This window comes from Lactuca sativa, chromosome 8 (genome assembly GCF_002870075.4).
Source record: "Lactuca sativa cultivar Salinas chromosome 8, Lsat_Salinas_v11, whole genome shotgun sequence".
Taxonomy (NCBI): domain Eukaryota; kingdom Viridiplantae; phylum Streptophyta; class Magnoliopsida; order Asterales; family Asteraceae; genus Lactuca; species Lactuca sativa.
In genome coordinates this window covers 207,521,889-207,539,078 of record NC_056630.2, presented here as the reverse complement: position 1 = coordinate 207,539,078, position 17,190 = coordinate 207,521,889, and the positions used below count along the sequence as shown (strand labels likewise).

The 17,190-nt window shown below is 36.9% G+C and overlaps 2 protein-coding genes across 2 annotated transcripts; both read left to right on the top strand.

Annotated features, from left to right (window-relative positions):
* Positions 1-1,641: 1,641 nt before the first annotated feature.
* Positions 1,642-2,846, top strand: LOC111898989 (uncharacterized). The gene is made up of 2 exons (XM_052766647.1): positions 1,642-1,925; positions 2,267-2,846. Exons 1-2 carry the CDS (start codon positions 1,642-1,644, stop codon positions 2,844-2,846), a joined length of 864 nt encoding a protein of 287 aa, XP_052622607.1.
* Positions 2,847-4,007: 1,161 nt separating this feature from the next.
* On the top strand, positions 4,008-4,982 carry LOC111898988 (dirigent protein 1). Its single transcript, XM_023894867.2, has one exon. The coding sequence runs from the start codon at positions 4,231-4,233 to the stop codon at positions 4,795-4,797; it is 567 nt and encodes a 188-aa protein (XP_023750635.1). The 5' UTR covers positions 4,008-4,230; the 3' UTR covers positions 4,798-4,982.
* Positions 4,983-17,190: the final 12,208 nt, after the last annotated feature.

The window sequence follows — 17,190 nt, the reverse complement described above, 5'->3', positions numbered from 1 at the left end:
GAAGAGCATGGGGTGAGAGGTAATCATTTCCTTGGGTGAGAAAGATGAGAAAAAATGACGTGACGCCGATATGACACGCAAAACCTAATCTACGTTTGTTGTAGTCGAAATATAAAAGCAATTTCTTGTCGCTGCCGATGGCTTCTCTGTTTTTTAAGTTTTTATGTTAATAAAAGTTAAAAGTCAAGTGTCAAACAAGCCTCCAAAGACCAATTTTACTAAAATCCAGATAGATCCTGAACAGGTGAAGAGACTGGACCAATTAAGAGCGGATTAACAGGGCCAGATTTACCAAAACAATGGAACAGGTGACCATTGAGCCGGTAAAATCTAAAATAATTAAATGAAGAGGCTTTGGCAAAGTATCTGATAACATGTGAAAGCTCAGCAAACACCCAGAATGAAGATATCTCGTTTGATATACTCACAAGATTGGAAAGTCAGTTGTTGTCTTTGCTGGGGCTGAGCTATGAGAATAATTGTTCATCTCTTGGTTCTGATTCATTTTTTTTTGCACGCCCAAAATTGTCTTGAATCTTGCTCAATGTCAAGGGGGGTCTTAATGGTTTTCGTGAAAATTCATACCAGACTTAGCTAGGCAAGAGACTACTATTGATACAAAAGCGAGCCAGTTAATTCATACGTTTGGATATTGGATGGGGATAAGGGAAGTTTGGAAAGCTTAAAATCAAAACAATGAAAATGCAATCTCACAATTTTAGTAGAATTGTGGGGGGTAAAACTGGAAAGCTCTATCCACTACTAGATTCTTGGAGGAGGAAAAATCGTATTTCTTATCAAGGAAAAATTGGGAAGTTTAAATTCAAATCAATGTAAAAGTCAACTTAGAAATTTGGCAGGTTTGAAAGGGGCAAATCTGGTAATCTCAAGTCTCTTGATTGAAGTTTGGAAGAGGCAATTTGAGACCTCTCAACAGGGCTGGTTAAACTGGGCTGACTAGGCGGTTGAACGTTGACCCATCCGTTGCCACAAGTCAACAAAAAACCGAGTTTTAAAACATTGCCAAAGACGAAAATTCAAGGAACTACCAAAGTCTTTTTTTCTAAGTATTTTACTGTTTTTGACGTTTTAGTTTTTAGTTCATAGAGCATATGGTATGGGGTTGTTATATCTCATTTTGACGAAGACCAGATGAAACCGGAAGTTTAATTGATGTCGCCTTTATCAATCAATCAAATCATTTTTTTTATCTCTCTCTCTCCCACTTAACATGTTTTAACATGTTATAACATGAGGAACACCATTTCTCCTTTGGTGTTATGGTTGAGGTAGCATTTGAATTGTCTGTTATAACGTAGCCCATTCCTAATGCTCTTAGAGAGACGGGTGACGGCAACGGGAAGCTAGGTGACAAGGCACCTAATAACGGCGCCATAACGGGAGGAACACTGCCCCCTAGCCATTATTACGTGTTATGTTATGACGCGTTATTGTGAACACGAGAGGTAACGTCGCGATTTTGCTTGTGTTTTTATTCAATGGCCGTAATTTCGACCGTTTGTTTCAAACGGCAACATAAAAAAATCAAGTTTTATATATACTATCGCATAACCTATATTATTATTACCTACAAAACACATACTTCTCTACATATTTCTTTCAATATTTCAAAACCAAAATATGGATCAATTTGATCTGGCCCATCCGTACAATGATAATAACGACGAAGACGATTTGTTCGTGAGTATGATGTACCGGTATTATACAGACAGCCTATTACAGCCAGATCCAGCTCCACTACTCACGCGATGTACGACGTTAAATAGAGATCGTGAGGAAAGACATAGACGGCTAGTTAACGATTACTTTGCAGAAAATTGTGTCTATCAGCCAAACGATTTCAAAAGAAGATTTCGTTTGCGAAAAAATGTGTTTGAAAGGATAGTCAACGCTATGGAAGCAAGGTCTTGTTTGTTTCAACTTTTATAATTTCTAAAATGTCACTTTTAGAAAAAATAAATACAATTTTCACATGTTTAATATATATTTAGGTATCGTTTGTTTCAACTTTTATAATTTATAACTTTTAGATAAAATAAATACAATTTTTACATGTTTAATATATATTTAGGTATCGTTTGTTTCAACTTTTATAATTTATAAAATGTCACTTTTAGATAAAATAAATACAATTTTTACATGTTTAATATATATTTAGGTATCGTTTATTTCAACTTTTATAATTTATAAAATGTCATTTTTATATAAAATAAATACAATTTTTACATGTTTAATATTTATTTAGGTATGAATTTTTCCAATTGAGATATGATGCTAGAGGCAAACGAGGCTTCACAGGGTTGCAAAAATATGTTGCTGCAATTAAACTTATGGCAATGGGGGAGTCGCCGGATTCTGTTGACGATTATATGAGAATGTCTGAGAGGACCGCACGAGAAAGTTTGTATTTATTGGCAAGAAGTGTTGTCGAAACCTTCGGTGACCAATACTTGCGCAAGACTTCGTTGCATTATATGCAACAACTATATGTGGCGCATGAAGAAAGACATGGTTTTCCGGGTATGCTTGGGAGCATTGACTGCGCACACTGGAAATGGAGAAATTGTCCCGTGGCGTGGAAAGGCCGATATTCGAGCGGTCATCATGTAGCGCCTTCGTTGGTATTAGAGGTTGTTGCTTCACACGATTTATGGATTTGGCATGCTTTTTTCGGGGTTGCGGGTTCTAGCAACGACGTCAACATTCTCGATCAATCACTAATATTTGACGATCTTTTGTCAGGAAAAGCCACGGATGCTCTTTTAACAGTGAATGGAAATGAATATAAGTTTGAGAATTACCTTACAGACGAAATATATCCATAATATTCGACGTTTGTGAAGGCGTTTCGACACCCAATAGACCCAAGGGACAAATATTTCAAGAGATGACAAAAATAAGCACGTAAGGACGTTGAACGTGTTTTTGGGGTTTTGAAATCAAAATGGCACATAGTTGAACATGCGGCGAGACCTTATGAGTTAGATACTCTATGATATATCATGTATGTGTGTATCATAATGCATAACATGGTTGTTGAAGATAAATGACACAATATTGCAACGTATTCGCCTGCGGAACCAAGACATGTGCAATTTCAACCAGGGACATCGAAATATTTACATAGAGTGGTTGATATTCAAGATCAACGAAAACACAAGCAACTCCGTGGAGACTTGGCGTATTACATCTATCTTGGTCACGAAGATGAAGATGAATAGTTTTAGGCCAAAAAATGTAGGTTTTATCATCTTTTTTTAGGTGTTTAAATGTTTTTTTGTTTTGTTGTACTTTTTTTAATGTTGTTTTTAATTTAAGATTTATTAAAATTTTATTTTTACATTTAAATGTTATTTTTAATTTATGATTTAAGTTATATGATAAATATAAATACTATGATATAAATAAGTAAATTCGAAATATAGAAAAAAAAACATCAAAAAATAAAATAAATAAAAAATAGAAAATAATTGGTGTTATCACGTGTTATTAGATGTTGCCCATTTCCACCTTAGGTGTTATAACACTCATGTATGAGTAGGATGCTGATATGACACTTTTTGGGTGTGATAACATGTAATGTAATAAGATGTTGTCCACACCTAATAGTCTTAAAAATAATGAAATATTACCATTTAGTCTTTGATTTTTTATGAGTTTTGTTGTTTTAAATAGTAAATGGTACATTCGGGTTGACAGATAGGTCTCAAAATCATAAGTCTAACAAAAAAAATAGCAACGTTAATCAATACAGATAAAATTATCCGACTAAACCGCTAATTGAAACGGAAATTAACATGAGCGATCAAAGATTTTTGTAAGGATATTTCCTTTGACCAATATACTTGTGATATAATAAAAAATATTTCTTTGACCAATATAATTTTTCCAGAAATAAAGCTGTAATATTAAATGCCAACGCATAAGAAATGAATAATATTCAACTATTGTGTTCTCTCCGCTACAATATATGTGAATGCTACCCTCCGCTTGCTTCTATAAGAGAACAAGTTTCTGTCCCACTTTCTCTTAAGTTTCGATCTTTTCAACTCTAAGAAGTTTGCTTGCAGGAACAAGATTAAAGATTCAATTTTCCATCTGTTTCCTTTCAAAGACCCATTTTTATCTCCAAATCTCCTTCTTCAATCCCAAATCAAGTTCCTAAATTTTTTAATCTTTATTGTTTAGGGTTGAGATTTCTGATATAAAATGAAGACAGAGCATGTGATATTGATGCTATGCACAGTTGTGATAGCAATCCCATTGGTTCAAAGCGTTTCTGAAGGGCCAAAAGCAGTGCAAAATTGGTTTAAAGAGCTCCCACTCAAAAAACAAAAATCTACAAATCTACATTTTTATTTTCATGACACCATCGCCGGACCAGGTCAAACTGCTTATCAAGTATTCGACTCAAACATCACCTCAACAAGCATGAGTCAATTTGGTCTTGGCTTCATGTTTGACAACCCTCTAACCGTTGCTCCAGAAGCAAGCTCCATGAGGATCGGTAGGGGCCAAGGGCTATTTGGATCAGCATCCTTGGAAGTACCACGGTTTCTTATGAACTTGAACTTTGTCTTTACAGAAGGGACTTTCAATGGTAGCACCTTACAAGTTCTTGGAACTAACCCTATCTTGAGTCCGGTTCGTGAAATGTCTGTTGTTGGTGGAACTGGCGTTTTCCGATTAGCACGTGGGATTGCCACTGCTCAGCCGTATTTCCGTAATGATACGTCGACTATTCTTGAATTTGATCTTGTCGTGCTTCATTATTAAGCTCGTTGATGTTAAAGTATAAGCTAAATCTGTCAGTTACTACATGGAGTCTGAATCGTTTTGTTGTTTTGGATTAATAATTAACTGCCATGACTGTTACATGGTGGTTATATATATCTTTAGTATAAATATGGAATAAATAACCATGTATGCTTGTTGCAATTAATAAATTTTTTTATTATAAATCTTCTTGTGCAATATCGAATCTCTATTATACTCAGAGCATCCACAATGGGAAATTTAATGAAATAGTTGAATGAGATGTCATGCCTACTTGTCATTCAATGGATACAACTCCACCATTGTGAAATGTCACCTTTGCATTCAATGGATTTGGAGTTCAATGACCATTGAACTCTTCAATGGGAAAAAGGAAAGTCCTTAAATCTTTAAATAAATATTTTTTTTAATATGTTTTATTGAACTTGTAGAGTTTAATGCATTGTGGAATAAAAATGAAATTGTATGGAATAGTGAATGATGATATGACACTCCATTGAACTTTATAGAGTTCAATGCATTGTGGATGCCCTCAATAAATATATCAGCGCAACTGAGCACTGAGGAAGGTGTCATGACATCGAATGCCAACGGATTGCATCCACTCACAATGGTAAAAATTATCACCATTGGAGGATACAGAAAGTTATGTACGAGTCTCACGAATAATGGAGCATTGTTGAAAAGGGAATTAATGAACAAGCAGGCTTAACCACACAACAAATAAGTGATTTAAGAGAGTCTAAGAAGAAGGATATGAAGGCTCTATTTTTTGTATCTATCAGATAGTGGACGAATTTATCTTTGAACGGATATCTTATATTCTTCGTCACCAACATCAAAAAATGCATGGGATACGCTATACAAAATGTATGGCAGAGAAGATAAAGTTAAAATTGTAAAATTACAAAGGTTAAGATATTACATTAAGAATGAAAGATTTAGAAGAAGAATAGCAGATGAGGGATGGAACATAAACTTCATGCATAGAGAAGACGATAAAGACCAAGAAACCATGTGTATGATGTTCACTTTGCAAGCAATGACGAGTACCACTGACGAGTCTAAAACTGGAAAACCACATGGTTCCCTTTTTAAGTGAAACCCATATAAATGAAAGAATAAAAAGTACTAATTAGCGTGTCGGATCGGGTTGTATGAATTAAAATATTTTAAGTTTTTACGGTTTAAAGTCAAAATACAATCTCCCTTCTGAATGTAACAAAAAAGTATTGGAAGAGAATGTAATTAAACTATCAAATTCAAACTAATGAAACAAAATGTTTTGGATGTGCATGTAATTAAAAAGATGAAAAATTCAATTGTCAAATTGATTGTCTATTAAAAAATCGCTCCTTACCATGTGAATCAAAGTCTTGGATGTAAGTAAACAAAGACCAAAAACCAATTGTTAATTTCATTGAGAAACTGTTTTGTGAATAAAAGTCTTGGAACTTGGAAGTGAATGTAAATGTAATTAACAAAGACAAAAGTAGCACAATTGTGATTTTTGACTTCATTAATTTATCAATATGTTCCACTTTTGCATTTTTTGAGCCACTTTCGGAATATTAATTTGCTCATACTTCTATAGTCGGTTCTAGTTTTGGAAGTAAGTAGTGATTTAAGATTGTCATGGAACATTGGTAGATTGTCCATGGAGATTAACATAGCAAAGATTGCGACCAATACTCATGAGTACTTAAATGGAGAGCTTAGGTATTGGAGTAACCCGCAATTAAAGATTACTTAATGGATTATATCACAGGTAATTCTAAGATGGAAATATCCTATATTCTTCAAACAGAGATGCATGAGCTTTTTGTCCTTCAATTTGTTGTATCCTGGTTTCTCCCCAACGTTGTTTGTAACTGGCAGCCATACTAGGTTTGACCAGATATGACATGAGGAATAAGCAGAATCTATGTAGTCAAATTTTATTTAGTCCTTCTGCCTTAACAAGAGAAGTATATATCTCTGGGGCCCTAAATGGTTTGGTTTTGACATCAAAATGTATGGTCGCGCTCTAATTGAACTAAAAATGGATTGATTGTGCAGCTTCTTTTCGCCGACACAAGTCTATATCTAGAAACATAATCTTGAACCTTGAAGATTGGCATATCTCCATGTTTCACGTTCATATAGATATCATGAAGAGTAAATAAATATTTGGTCACTTATCTAAGCATTGTATCATAATTTTAAGTTGTGAGTTTGGTAGGTGCATTGGATGGCATACTCTTTGCTTATTACTAGAGAATAGTGAGCCATATAGTGTTGGTGACTTCTGCAAGTAGGAGTTGTTGGAAGATAGTGCCTACACAACAATTGGTAATATTACTATTAATTGTAAGGACCTTTTGGGTTACAAGCAAGCGTAGATATAAGCAATATTTGTTAGAGATAAATTATAAGGATCTAGTTTGTTAATTAATTAAGTCTTTACTTAATTAAATGAAACTTGTAGATCTAGACTGACTGAAATGTAAGAATCTGAAATTAGATAATTACCAAAGATAAGGATAAGTACTTAGTGACCAAGTAATTATCTCGTATGGTTTAAATTTCTTCCCTTATAAATAGAGACACCTGAAATTGGATTTATGAGTTGATGCAAATTTTGTAAAAACCCTAGAAATATCGGTGGTCCTCTCCTTTTCAAAAATCCGAAACTAAACGACATGTGCCCCACAAAATCGCATTCTCGCACCATGTAAATGTATTAGAAAACCTAATCGTTGACGGTTTATGTTGGTAGCTATTTGGGGGTTCCAGTGTTGTTGCTTTGTGTCTTGGGTGTGATCTGGAAGAGAAGTTTTAGATGTGGCTCTTAGCAATTCTCTCTCATCAAGATCAAGCAAATTTTCAAAGGATTACAAGGGTATGGTTTCATTATTCCTTCTTGTTTATATAGTTGCAATCAGCTGCCTAAACTTGGATCCATCTATAAAGTTATGAGGTTGATTTAGTATTGCTTCCATTATATGTCTTTATGGATTTTAGATCCCGTATAACCCAACAATGTTACCAGAGCCAGTTGTTCACATCTACTGCACTTGGATTTTCATTATGTTTGTGTTAGCCAATTTACATGTTAGTAATCTGATTGGAACAGCTGGTAAGAGGTTTAAATTGTTTTAAATGGTTTAGATTTAGACTTAAAAATGAATTAGGGTTTTATGGTATTTGTGATTACATGACATGTAGTGTCCATAAGCGGCTTAATGTCAAAAACTCTAACGACAAATCGTGACGTGATTTTTCATATTCGGAGATGCAACTATGCTAATGGGACAAGACATATTGGTGTCTCTTAACCGGCACATCGATCACTGTTCACACAGAAGCATGTTTTTGTTTTCTGAAATTTGAGTATGCTTTGGTCACTTTCTACATCTAAAAGTTGTTTAATTTTAAATTATTAATTATTAACAAAATCGTTACATTGTTGTGTGGATAATCACTCGCATGTGAGATCATAGAGAAAATTGTATGTCTACTCGTTTTCAAATTTTTGGTTATTCATTCAATCTAAAAGTTGCAATACAAGTTAAAAATAATTGTTTGTGTGAATTGTATGGACCCGATACACTGATGTCGACTTAACTTATGTGTTGGATGTATGGTTGTTCTTTTGATCATTGTGACCTTCATGTAATTTATGTTCTTTTGTAATATGTAAATTTCTTTTAGATTGTAATTTTTATTTTTGAAATTTGTATTAGAACAGAAAATTATAATTTATTAAATATCGGTGAGGAGAAGGATTAAGGAGTTTGGAGTCCCATGGTGCTTTTGTTGACATCAAGTGGGAGCTTTTGAAGTGTCCATTTATCCTTAGTACAACCTATCTCTCCTTTGATGGCTCATAGGGGAGACGCATAGGATTAAGGTCGGTGGTATTGTTACTTGCACTATGATTGTGTTTGTATGTTTTGTGGTTATTTTATTTTGCATGGTTGTTTTATAAAATTAGAATCGCAAACTGTTAAAAGTTAACATAGAATACTTTTTTATAAATGTTTATAAAATGAACTTAAAAATTAAATGATTTTCATAAGATCAAGTTAAAATCTTTTAGCCAAACGAAATATAATCTTGTTTTATGATACTGTAATCTCACATTACCCATGCAAACACACATTTTTTTATAATCTTTTAATGTGGGGAAGTGCTTTAGCCAATGCATTCGTTGGATTAAATTTGGGGTGATGTGGTACTCACGATTCTCAAGTATATTTCGAGTTGAGCATCATGTGCCTATGTGTGATTGATTTACCATCCGAATTCATGATCCTAGGCATCCCACTGGTGAATTTTAGAAGATCGCGGAAGAGATTAACATGCTATTTGATGGATTTTGGCCATATGAACATTCTTATGTCCATATGCAAACCCTAATGCTTGGATCTAGGTTTCTCTAATTAAACATGCTTTGAATCCAAGACTTCTAATGACTAACTAGGTATAAGAACTATACAAAATCAGATCTAGAAGTTTACCTTTGAATCTCTTGTTTGATCTTGTTGTCTTGGAGCTCTAGAGTCACAATTGTCACTCCTCTAATGGCTTACAAACACCAACTAGCAAGGAGGATGATTTGAGAGAGAGGAGAGGGATTAGAAATCGGTCAGGGTTTCTTTGCTTTTGCAGAAGTGCCGATTTCCCTTGCCCTAGGGGTCTATTTATACTTGTAAGGCTCCTATGGTTTCACCCTTAAACCCTAGTTGGATAATCCTTCCTTAAAGCAATCCAAATCCTTTCCAAAGATAAGCCTTGGACGAATTTGAGGCTATCCCAAGCCCTAGAATTCGTCCAACCTCTATCCAAGAAGGATTTACAGCCCAAAGTGTAACTATCAAACAATTGACAGTTTATACCCTCTTATTTAATTAATCTCTTTAAGTCACCAAATTAATACTAATTAATCTATGACTCATATTAATCAAATAACAATATTATTATTACTTATATTATTCTCATAATATATTAATAATATTTATACTCTCATAATAAATCATCCTATCAAGTTGCTATGGTGAAGGCAACCCAAAAGGACCATGCACAATCGGGTCAAATACTTGCCTAATATAGTTGCAGCCTTAGACACTATTCCAACAGTCTCCCACTTGGATAAGTCTAGTAACTATATGCACAAGTATAATTCGATTTGCAATCGTAGCTCTCAAATACGCTGTCAAACTCTGATCTAATCAATCTTGTCCTTTAGATAAGGGATTGTACAGTCCTCTGTTAGATATCATGCTGACAATTCTATGGAATGATTAGTCATGCATTTAGGTTTCTCGATCTCTGATTTATTCGACATAGAACTTAATCGAACACATCAATTCAGTTCTGACCGGGCCCGACATAGAAAATACCACTTTATTTGACATCGTGTAGAAGAAGGACAACTCCTAGCATGCTGGAAGTGCTTAACCCTACTCAGTCCCTTCGTAAGCGGATCTGCTGGGTTATCTTCTGATGATATCCTCTTCACTACGAGTTGTCCTTCTTCTACACAATGTCAAATAAAGTGGTATTTTCTGTCGATGTGTCGTGATCTACCATGATCTCTCGGTTCCTTGGTCAAGGAAACCGCTCCTTCATTATCACAGAATATCTCCATGGGCTCCTTTATGGCGGGTACAACTCCAAGATCACCGATGAAGTTCTTCAACCATATTGCCTCCTTCGACGCTTCACTCGCTGCAATGTAGTCTGATTCGCACATTGAATCAACTACGGTTTCCTGTTTGGAACTTTTCCATGTCACTGCTCCTCCATTCAGGGTAAAGACCCAGCCCGACTGTGAACGGTAGTTGTCCCTGTCGGTCTGAAAGTTGGCGTCACTATACCCTCGCACCTTCAAGTCATCACTCCCTCCGAGGACTAAGAACCATTTCTTCGTCCTCCGAAGGTACTTAAGGATATTCTTCACCGTAATCCAATGGACTCTGCCAGGGTTCCCTTGATATCTACTAACCATGCTCAAAGCAAAGGCTACATCAGCAAAGGCCAACTGCGGAAGCATATGGTACTCGGCTCATTTCTGACATTTCTGCTTCGGTACTCGGACTTTGAGTCTTACTCAACTTGGCATTACTTTGTATCGGAAATTCTCCCTTCTTTGAGTTTTCCATACTAAAACGTTTCAGTACCTTCTCTAAGTAAGTGTTCTGACTAAGTCCTATTAGTCTCTTACTTCTCTCTCTTACTATCCTTATTCCCAAAATATAGGAAGCCTCTTCGAGGTCCTTCATAGCGAAGCACTTCCCGAGCCAGGACTTAACCTCCTGCAGAGTCGGGATGTCGTTTCCTATGAGTAATATGTCATCGACATATAGAACGAGGAAGCTTACTATACTCCCACTGGCTTTGACATATACACATGATTCATCTTCGCTTTGTACAAATCCAAACTCTTTGACTTTATCATCGAAGCAAAGATTCCATCTGCGAGACGCTTGCTTAAGTCCATAAATGGACTTCTCAAGCTTACACACTCTATTCGGATGCTTCGGATCGACAAACCCCTCTGGCTGAGTCATGTAAACATCCTTAGCCAACTTTCTGTTAAGGAAAGCGGTCTTGACATCCATTTGCCAAATCTCATAATCATGAAATGCGGCAATCGCTAGCATCACTCTAATAGATTTTATCTTCGCAACTAGTGAGAAGGTCTCGTCATAGTCAACTCCGGGAGTTTGAGTAAAGCCCTTCGCGACCAATCGCGCTTTATATGTGTGTACGTTTCCATCCACGTCGGTCTTCTTCTTGAAGATCCATTTGCACCCAACGGTCTTACATCCGGGCACATTATCAACCAAATTCCAAACTTGGTTATCATGCATGGATTGAATCTCGCTATCCATTGCCTCTTTCCATTTTGCAGACTCCGGGCCTGCCATGGCTTCCTTATAGCTATTAGGTTCATCAAGATTTATTAGTGTACCGTCACTAATATACGTGTCCCCTTCGGTAGTAATATGAAAACCATAAAACTGGGTAGAACTCTAACTCTATCGGAACGTCTAAGAGGTAAGGACTCGTCAATCGGTTCAACCGGAGTTTCCTCCTCGGGTTGAGTGCCAGCGGTAGAGGTTCCTGATGGGTTTTAGCCATAAGAACTTTCCTATGTGCGCATGCAAAACCCTAATGCTTGGATCTAGGCTTTCTAATTAAACATGCTTTGAATCCAAGACTTCTAATGACTAATTAGGTATAAAAACAATACTAAATCAGATCTAGAATCATACCTTTGAATCTTTTGTTTGATCTTGTTGTCTTGGAGCTCTAGAGTCACAATTGTCACTCCTCTAATGGCTTACAAACACCAAATAGCAAGGAGGATGATTTAAGAGAGAGGAGAGGGGAGGTAATTCGGTCAGGGGTTCTCTACTTTAGATCAAGTGTCGATTTTCCTTTGCCATAGGGTCTATTTATACTTGTAGACTCCTTAAGGGTTACAGCTTAAACCCTAATTGGATAATCTTCTCTTAAAGCAATCCAAATTCAATCCTTAGATAACCTTGGACGATTTTAAGCTATCCATAGCTTCTAGAATCCATCCACTATCTATCCAATATGGATTTTTAGTCTAAAGTTTAACTATCAAACAATTGACAGTTTATACCCTCTTATTTAATTAATCTCTTAGAGTCACCAAATTAATTCTAATTAATTATTTGACTTATATTAATCAAATAACAATATATTATTCCTTATATTATTCCCATAATATATTAATAATATTTATTCTCTCTTAATAAATCATCCTATCAAGTTGCTATGGTGAAGGCAACCCAAAAGGACCATGCACAACCGGGTCAAATACTTGCCTAATATAGTTGCAGCCTTAGACACTATTCCAACAGTCTCCAACTTAGATAAGTCTAGTAACTATATGCACAAGCACAATTCGATTTGCAATCATAGCTCTCAAAGACACTGTCAAACTCTGATCTAATCAATCTTGTCCTTTAGATAAGGGATCGTACAGTCCTCTGTTAGATATCATGCTGACAATCCTATGGAATGGTTAGTCAAGCATTTAGGTTTCTCGATCTCTGATTTATTCGACATAGAACTTAATCGAACACATCAATTCAGTTCTGACCGGGCCCGGCACATAAGTCAAATCAAATCATCGAGCGGCCAAGATATCGCTTTTACCTTCTTAGATAAAAGTTACAAATATACTTCGACTTATATGCATTTACTTATTCATTAATCAACTATACACAACAATGCGTTTTATAACACCGAGTTACTGATGCGTTTTTGCATTATCAATGTACAACCAATTAACAAATAATAAACCATATATCTAGGTTTTAAGACTTATATGATATTATCGTCATGCGATCACCCTTTTATATCATATTCCATAAGGTGATTCCAGCAAGCACGGGTTTGTTCCAATGCTCAAAACCAGTTCATAAGCACTCATGAACATCGCAACAATCTTTTGCTATGTCTATTACCATTTAGACAATCTACGCACCAATTCATGACAATCTTTATTCATATCTACTTCCAACATAAGAACAATTGTGGACAATTTGAACAATTCGATTATTCTTAATAAACTCAATTATTCTGGAAGTCAAAACATGCAAAGTGAAACAATAGTTAAATAATTAACATAAGACAGTAACATTACTCATAAATAAAACTCCTTTATTTAATCATCAAATGTTAATTACATTTATCTATTACACGTTTCTAATACTATCTAATCTACGCTAATATCATCCTTCAGCCCAATACTCCTAGCATGCTGCAAGTGCTTAACCCTACTCAGTCCCTTTGTAAGCGGATCTGCTGGGTTATCTTCCGATGATATTCTCTTCACTACGAGTTGTCCTTCTTCTACACGATGTCTAATGAAGTGATATTTTCTGTCGATATGTCTAGATCTACCATGATCCCTAGGTTCCTTGGTCAAGGCAACCGCTCCTTCGTTATCATAGAAAATCTCCATGGGCTCCTTTATGGCGGATACAACTCCAAGATCACCGATGAAATTCTTCAGCCATATTGCCTCCTTCGAAGCTTCGCTCGCTGCAATATACTCTGATTCGTACGTTGAATCAGCTACGGTTTCCTGCTTGGAACTCTTCCACGTCACTGCTCCTCTATTCAGAGTAAAGACCCATCCCGACTGCGAACGGTAGTTATCCCTATCGGTCTGAAAACTGGCGTCACTATACCCTCGCACCTTCAAGTCATCACTCCCTCCGAGGACTAAGAACCATTCCTTTGTCCTCCGAAGGTACTTAAGGATATTCTTCACCGCAATCCAATGGGCTCTGCCAGGGTTCCCTTGATATCTGCTAACCATGCTCAAAGCGAAGGCTACATCAGGGCGAGTACAAGTCATAGCTTGCATGATTGAGCCAATTGCGGAAGCATATGGTACTCGGCTCATTTCTGCTATTTCAGCTTCGGTACTCGGACTTTGAGTCTTACTCAACTTGGCATTACTTTGTATCGGTAATTCTCCCTTTTTCGAGTTTTCCATACTAAAACATTTCAGTACCTTCTCTAAGTAAGTGTTCTGACTAAGTCCAATTAGTCTCTTACTTCTTTCTCTTACTATCCTTATTCCCAAAATGTAAGAAGCCTCTCCGAGGTCCTTCATAGCGAAGCACTTCCCGAGCCAGGACTTAACCTCCTGCAGAGTCGGGATGTCGTTTCCTATGAGCAATATGTCATCGACATATAGAACGAGGAAGCTAACTATACTCCCACTGGCTTTGACATATACACATGACTCATCTTCGCTTCGTACAAATCCAAACTCTTTGACTTTCTCATCGAAGCAAAGATTCCATCTGCGAGACGCTTGCTTAAGTCCATAAATTGACTTCTCAAGCTTACACACTCTATTTGTATGCTTTCGATCCACAAACCCCTCTGGCTAAGCCATGTAAACATCCTCAGCCAACTTTCCGTTAAGGAAAGCGGTCTTGACATCCATTTGCCAAATCTCATAATCATGAAATGCGGCAATCGCTAGCATCACTCTAATAGATTTTATCTTCGCAACTGGTGAGAAGGTCACATCATAGTCAACTCCGGGAGTTTGAGTAAAGCCCTTCACCACCAATCGCGCTTTATATGTGTGTACGTTTCCATCCACGTCGGTCTTCTTCTTGAAGATCCATTTGCACCCAACGGTCTTACGTCCGGGCACATTATCAACCAAATTCCAAACTTGGTTATCATGCATGGATTGAATCTCGCTATCCATTGCCTCTTTCCAACACTCCATCCTTTTGGGGTTGGGCTATGCGTTTCTTGTTGACATGTCCAAGAAGACAATGCCACAAGGATGCTTTATCCATACTAGTGGAAGAATCTATGTTCAAAACATCATTTCCTAAGTTATCAACAATCATAACAGTTTCATAAATTCCATTACATGGTATAGCTTCAAAGTAAAAGACACCATTTAGATAAGCTAAAATAGAACCATTCTCATTATTAAAAGAAAATCTAAAATCTTGTCTAAACAAACCATGAAATGAAATGATGTTTCTAGCCATTTCTGGCGAATAGCAACAATTGTTCAAATCTAAACACAAATTATTCCTAAGCACTAAAGAATACACTCCAATCTTGGTCACAAGCGACGATCTTATGTCCGCCATGATTAGATTGATCCTTCCTTGCTCCACATCCCTACTTCTTCTTAGTCCCTGCACATTAGAACAAATGTGATAACCACAACCGGTATCAAGAACCCAAGAAATAATTAACATAAGACAGTAACATTACTCATAAATAAAACTCCTTTATTTAATCATCAAATGTTAATTACATTTATCTATTACACGTTTCTAATACTATCTAATCTACGCTAATATCATCCTTCAGCCCAATACTCCTAGCATGCTGCAAGTGCTTAACCCTACTCAGTCCCTTTGTAAGCGGATCTGCTGGGTTATCTTCCGATGATATTCTCTTCACTACGAGTTGTCCTTCTTCTACACGATGTCTAATGAAGTGATATTTTCTGTCGATATGTCTAGATCTACCATGATCCCTAGGTTCCTTGGTCAAGGCAACCGCTCCTTCGTTATCATAGAAAATCTCCATGGGCTCCTTTATGGCGGATACAACTCCAAGATCACCGATGAAATTCTTCAGCCATATTGCCTCCTTCGAAGCTTCGCTCGCTGCAATATACTCTGATTCGTACGTTGAATCAGCTACGGTTTCCTGCTTGGAACTCTTCCACGTCACTGCTCCTCTATTCAGAGTAAAGACCCATCCCGACTGCGAACGGTAGTTATCCCTATCGGTCTGAAAACTGGCGTCACTATACCCTCGCACCTTCAAGTCATCACTCCCTCCGAGGACTAAGAACCATTCCTTTGTCCTCCGAAGGTACTTAAGGATATTCTTCACCGCAATCCAATGGGCTCTGCCAGGGTTCCCTTGATATCTGCTAACCATGCTCAAAGCGAAGGCTACATCAGGGCGAGTACAAGTCATAGCTTGCATGATTGAGCCAATTGCGGAAGCATATGGTACTCGGCTCATTTCTGCTATTTCAGCTTCGGTACTCGGACTTTGAGTCTTACTCAACTTGGCATTACTTTGTATCGGTAATTCTCCCTTTTTCGAGTTTTCCATACTAAAACATTTCAGTACCTTCTCTAAGTAAGTGTTCTGACTAAGTCCAATTAGTCTCTTACTTCTTTCTCTTACTATCCTTATTCCCAAAATGTAAGAAGCCTCTCCGAGGTCCTTCATAGCGAAGCACTTCCCGAGCCAGGACTTAACCTCCTGCAGAGTCGGGATGTCGTTTCCTATGAGCAATATGTCATCGACATATAGAACGAGGAAGCTAACTATACTCCCACTGGCTTTGACATATACACATGACTCATCTTCGCTTCGTACAAATCCAAACTCTTTGACTTTCTCATCGAAGCAAAGATTCCATCTGCGAGACGCTTGCTTAAGTCCATAAATTGACTTCTCAAGCTTACACACTCTATTTGTATGCTTTCGATCCACAAACCCCTCTGGCTAAGCCATGTAAACATCCTCAGCCAACTTTCCGTTAAGGAAAGCGGTCTTGACATCCATTTGCCAAATCTCATAATCATGAAATGCGGCAATCGCTAGCATCACTCTAATAGATTTTATCTTCGCAACTGGTGAGAAGGTCACATCATAGTCAACTCCGGGAGTTTGAGTAAAGCCCTTCACCACCAATCGCGCTTTATATGTGTGTACGTTTCCATCCACGTCGGTCTTCTTCTTGAAGATCCATTTGCACCCAACGGTCTTACGTCCGGGCACATTATCAACCAAATTCCAAACTTGGTTATCATGCATGGATTGAATCTCGCTATCCATTGCCTCTTTCCA

Excerpts from the sequence above, each read along its gene's own strand:
- LOC111898989 (XM_052766647.1), top strand. The coding sequence starts at position 1,642 with ATGGATCAATTTGATCTGGCCCATCCGTACAATGATAATAACGACGAA. Across the intron at positions 1,926-2,266 it reads GTCAACGCTATGGAAGCAAG|GTATGAATTTTTCCAATTGA; the intron begins GTCTTGTTTGTT and ends ATATTTATTTAG.
- LOC111898988 (XM_023894867.2), top strand. The coding sequence starts at position 4,231 with ATGAAGACAGAGCATGTGATATTGATGCTATGCACAGTTGTGATAGCA.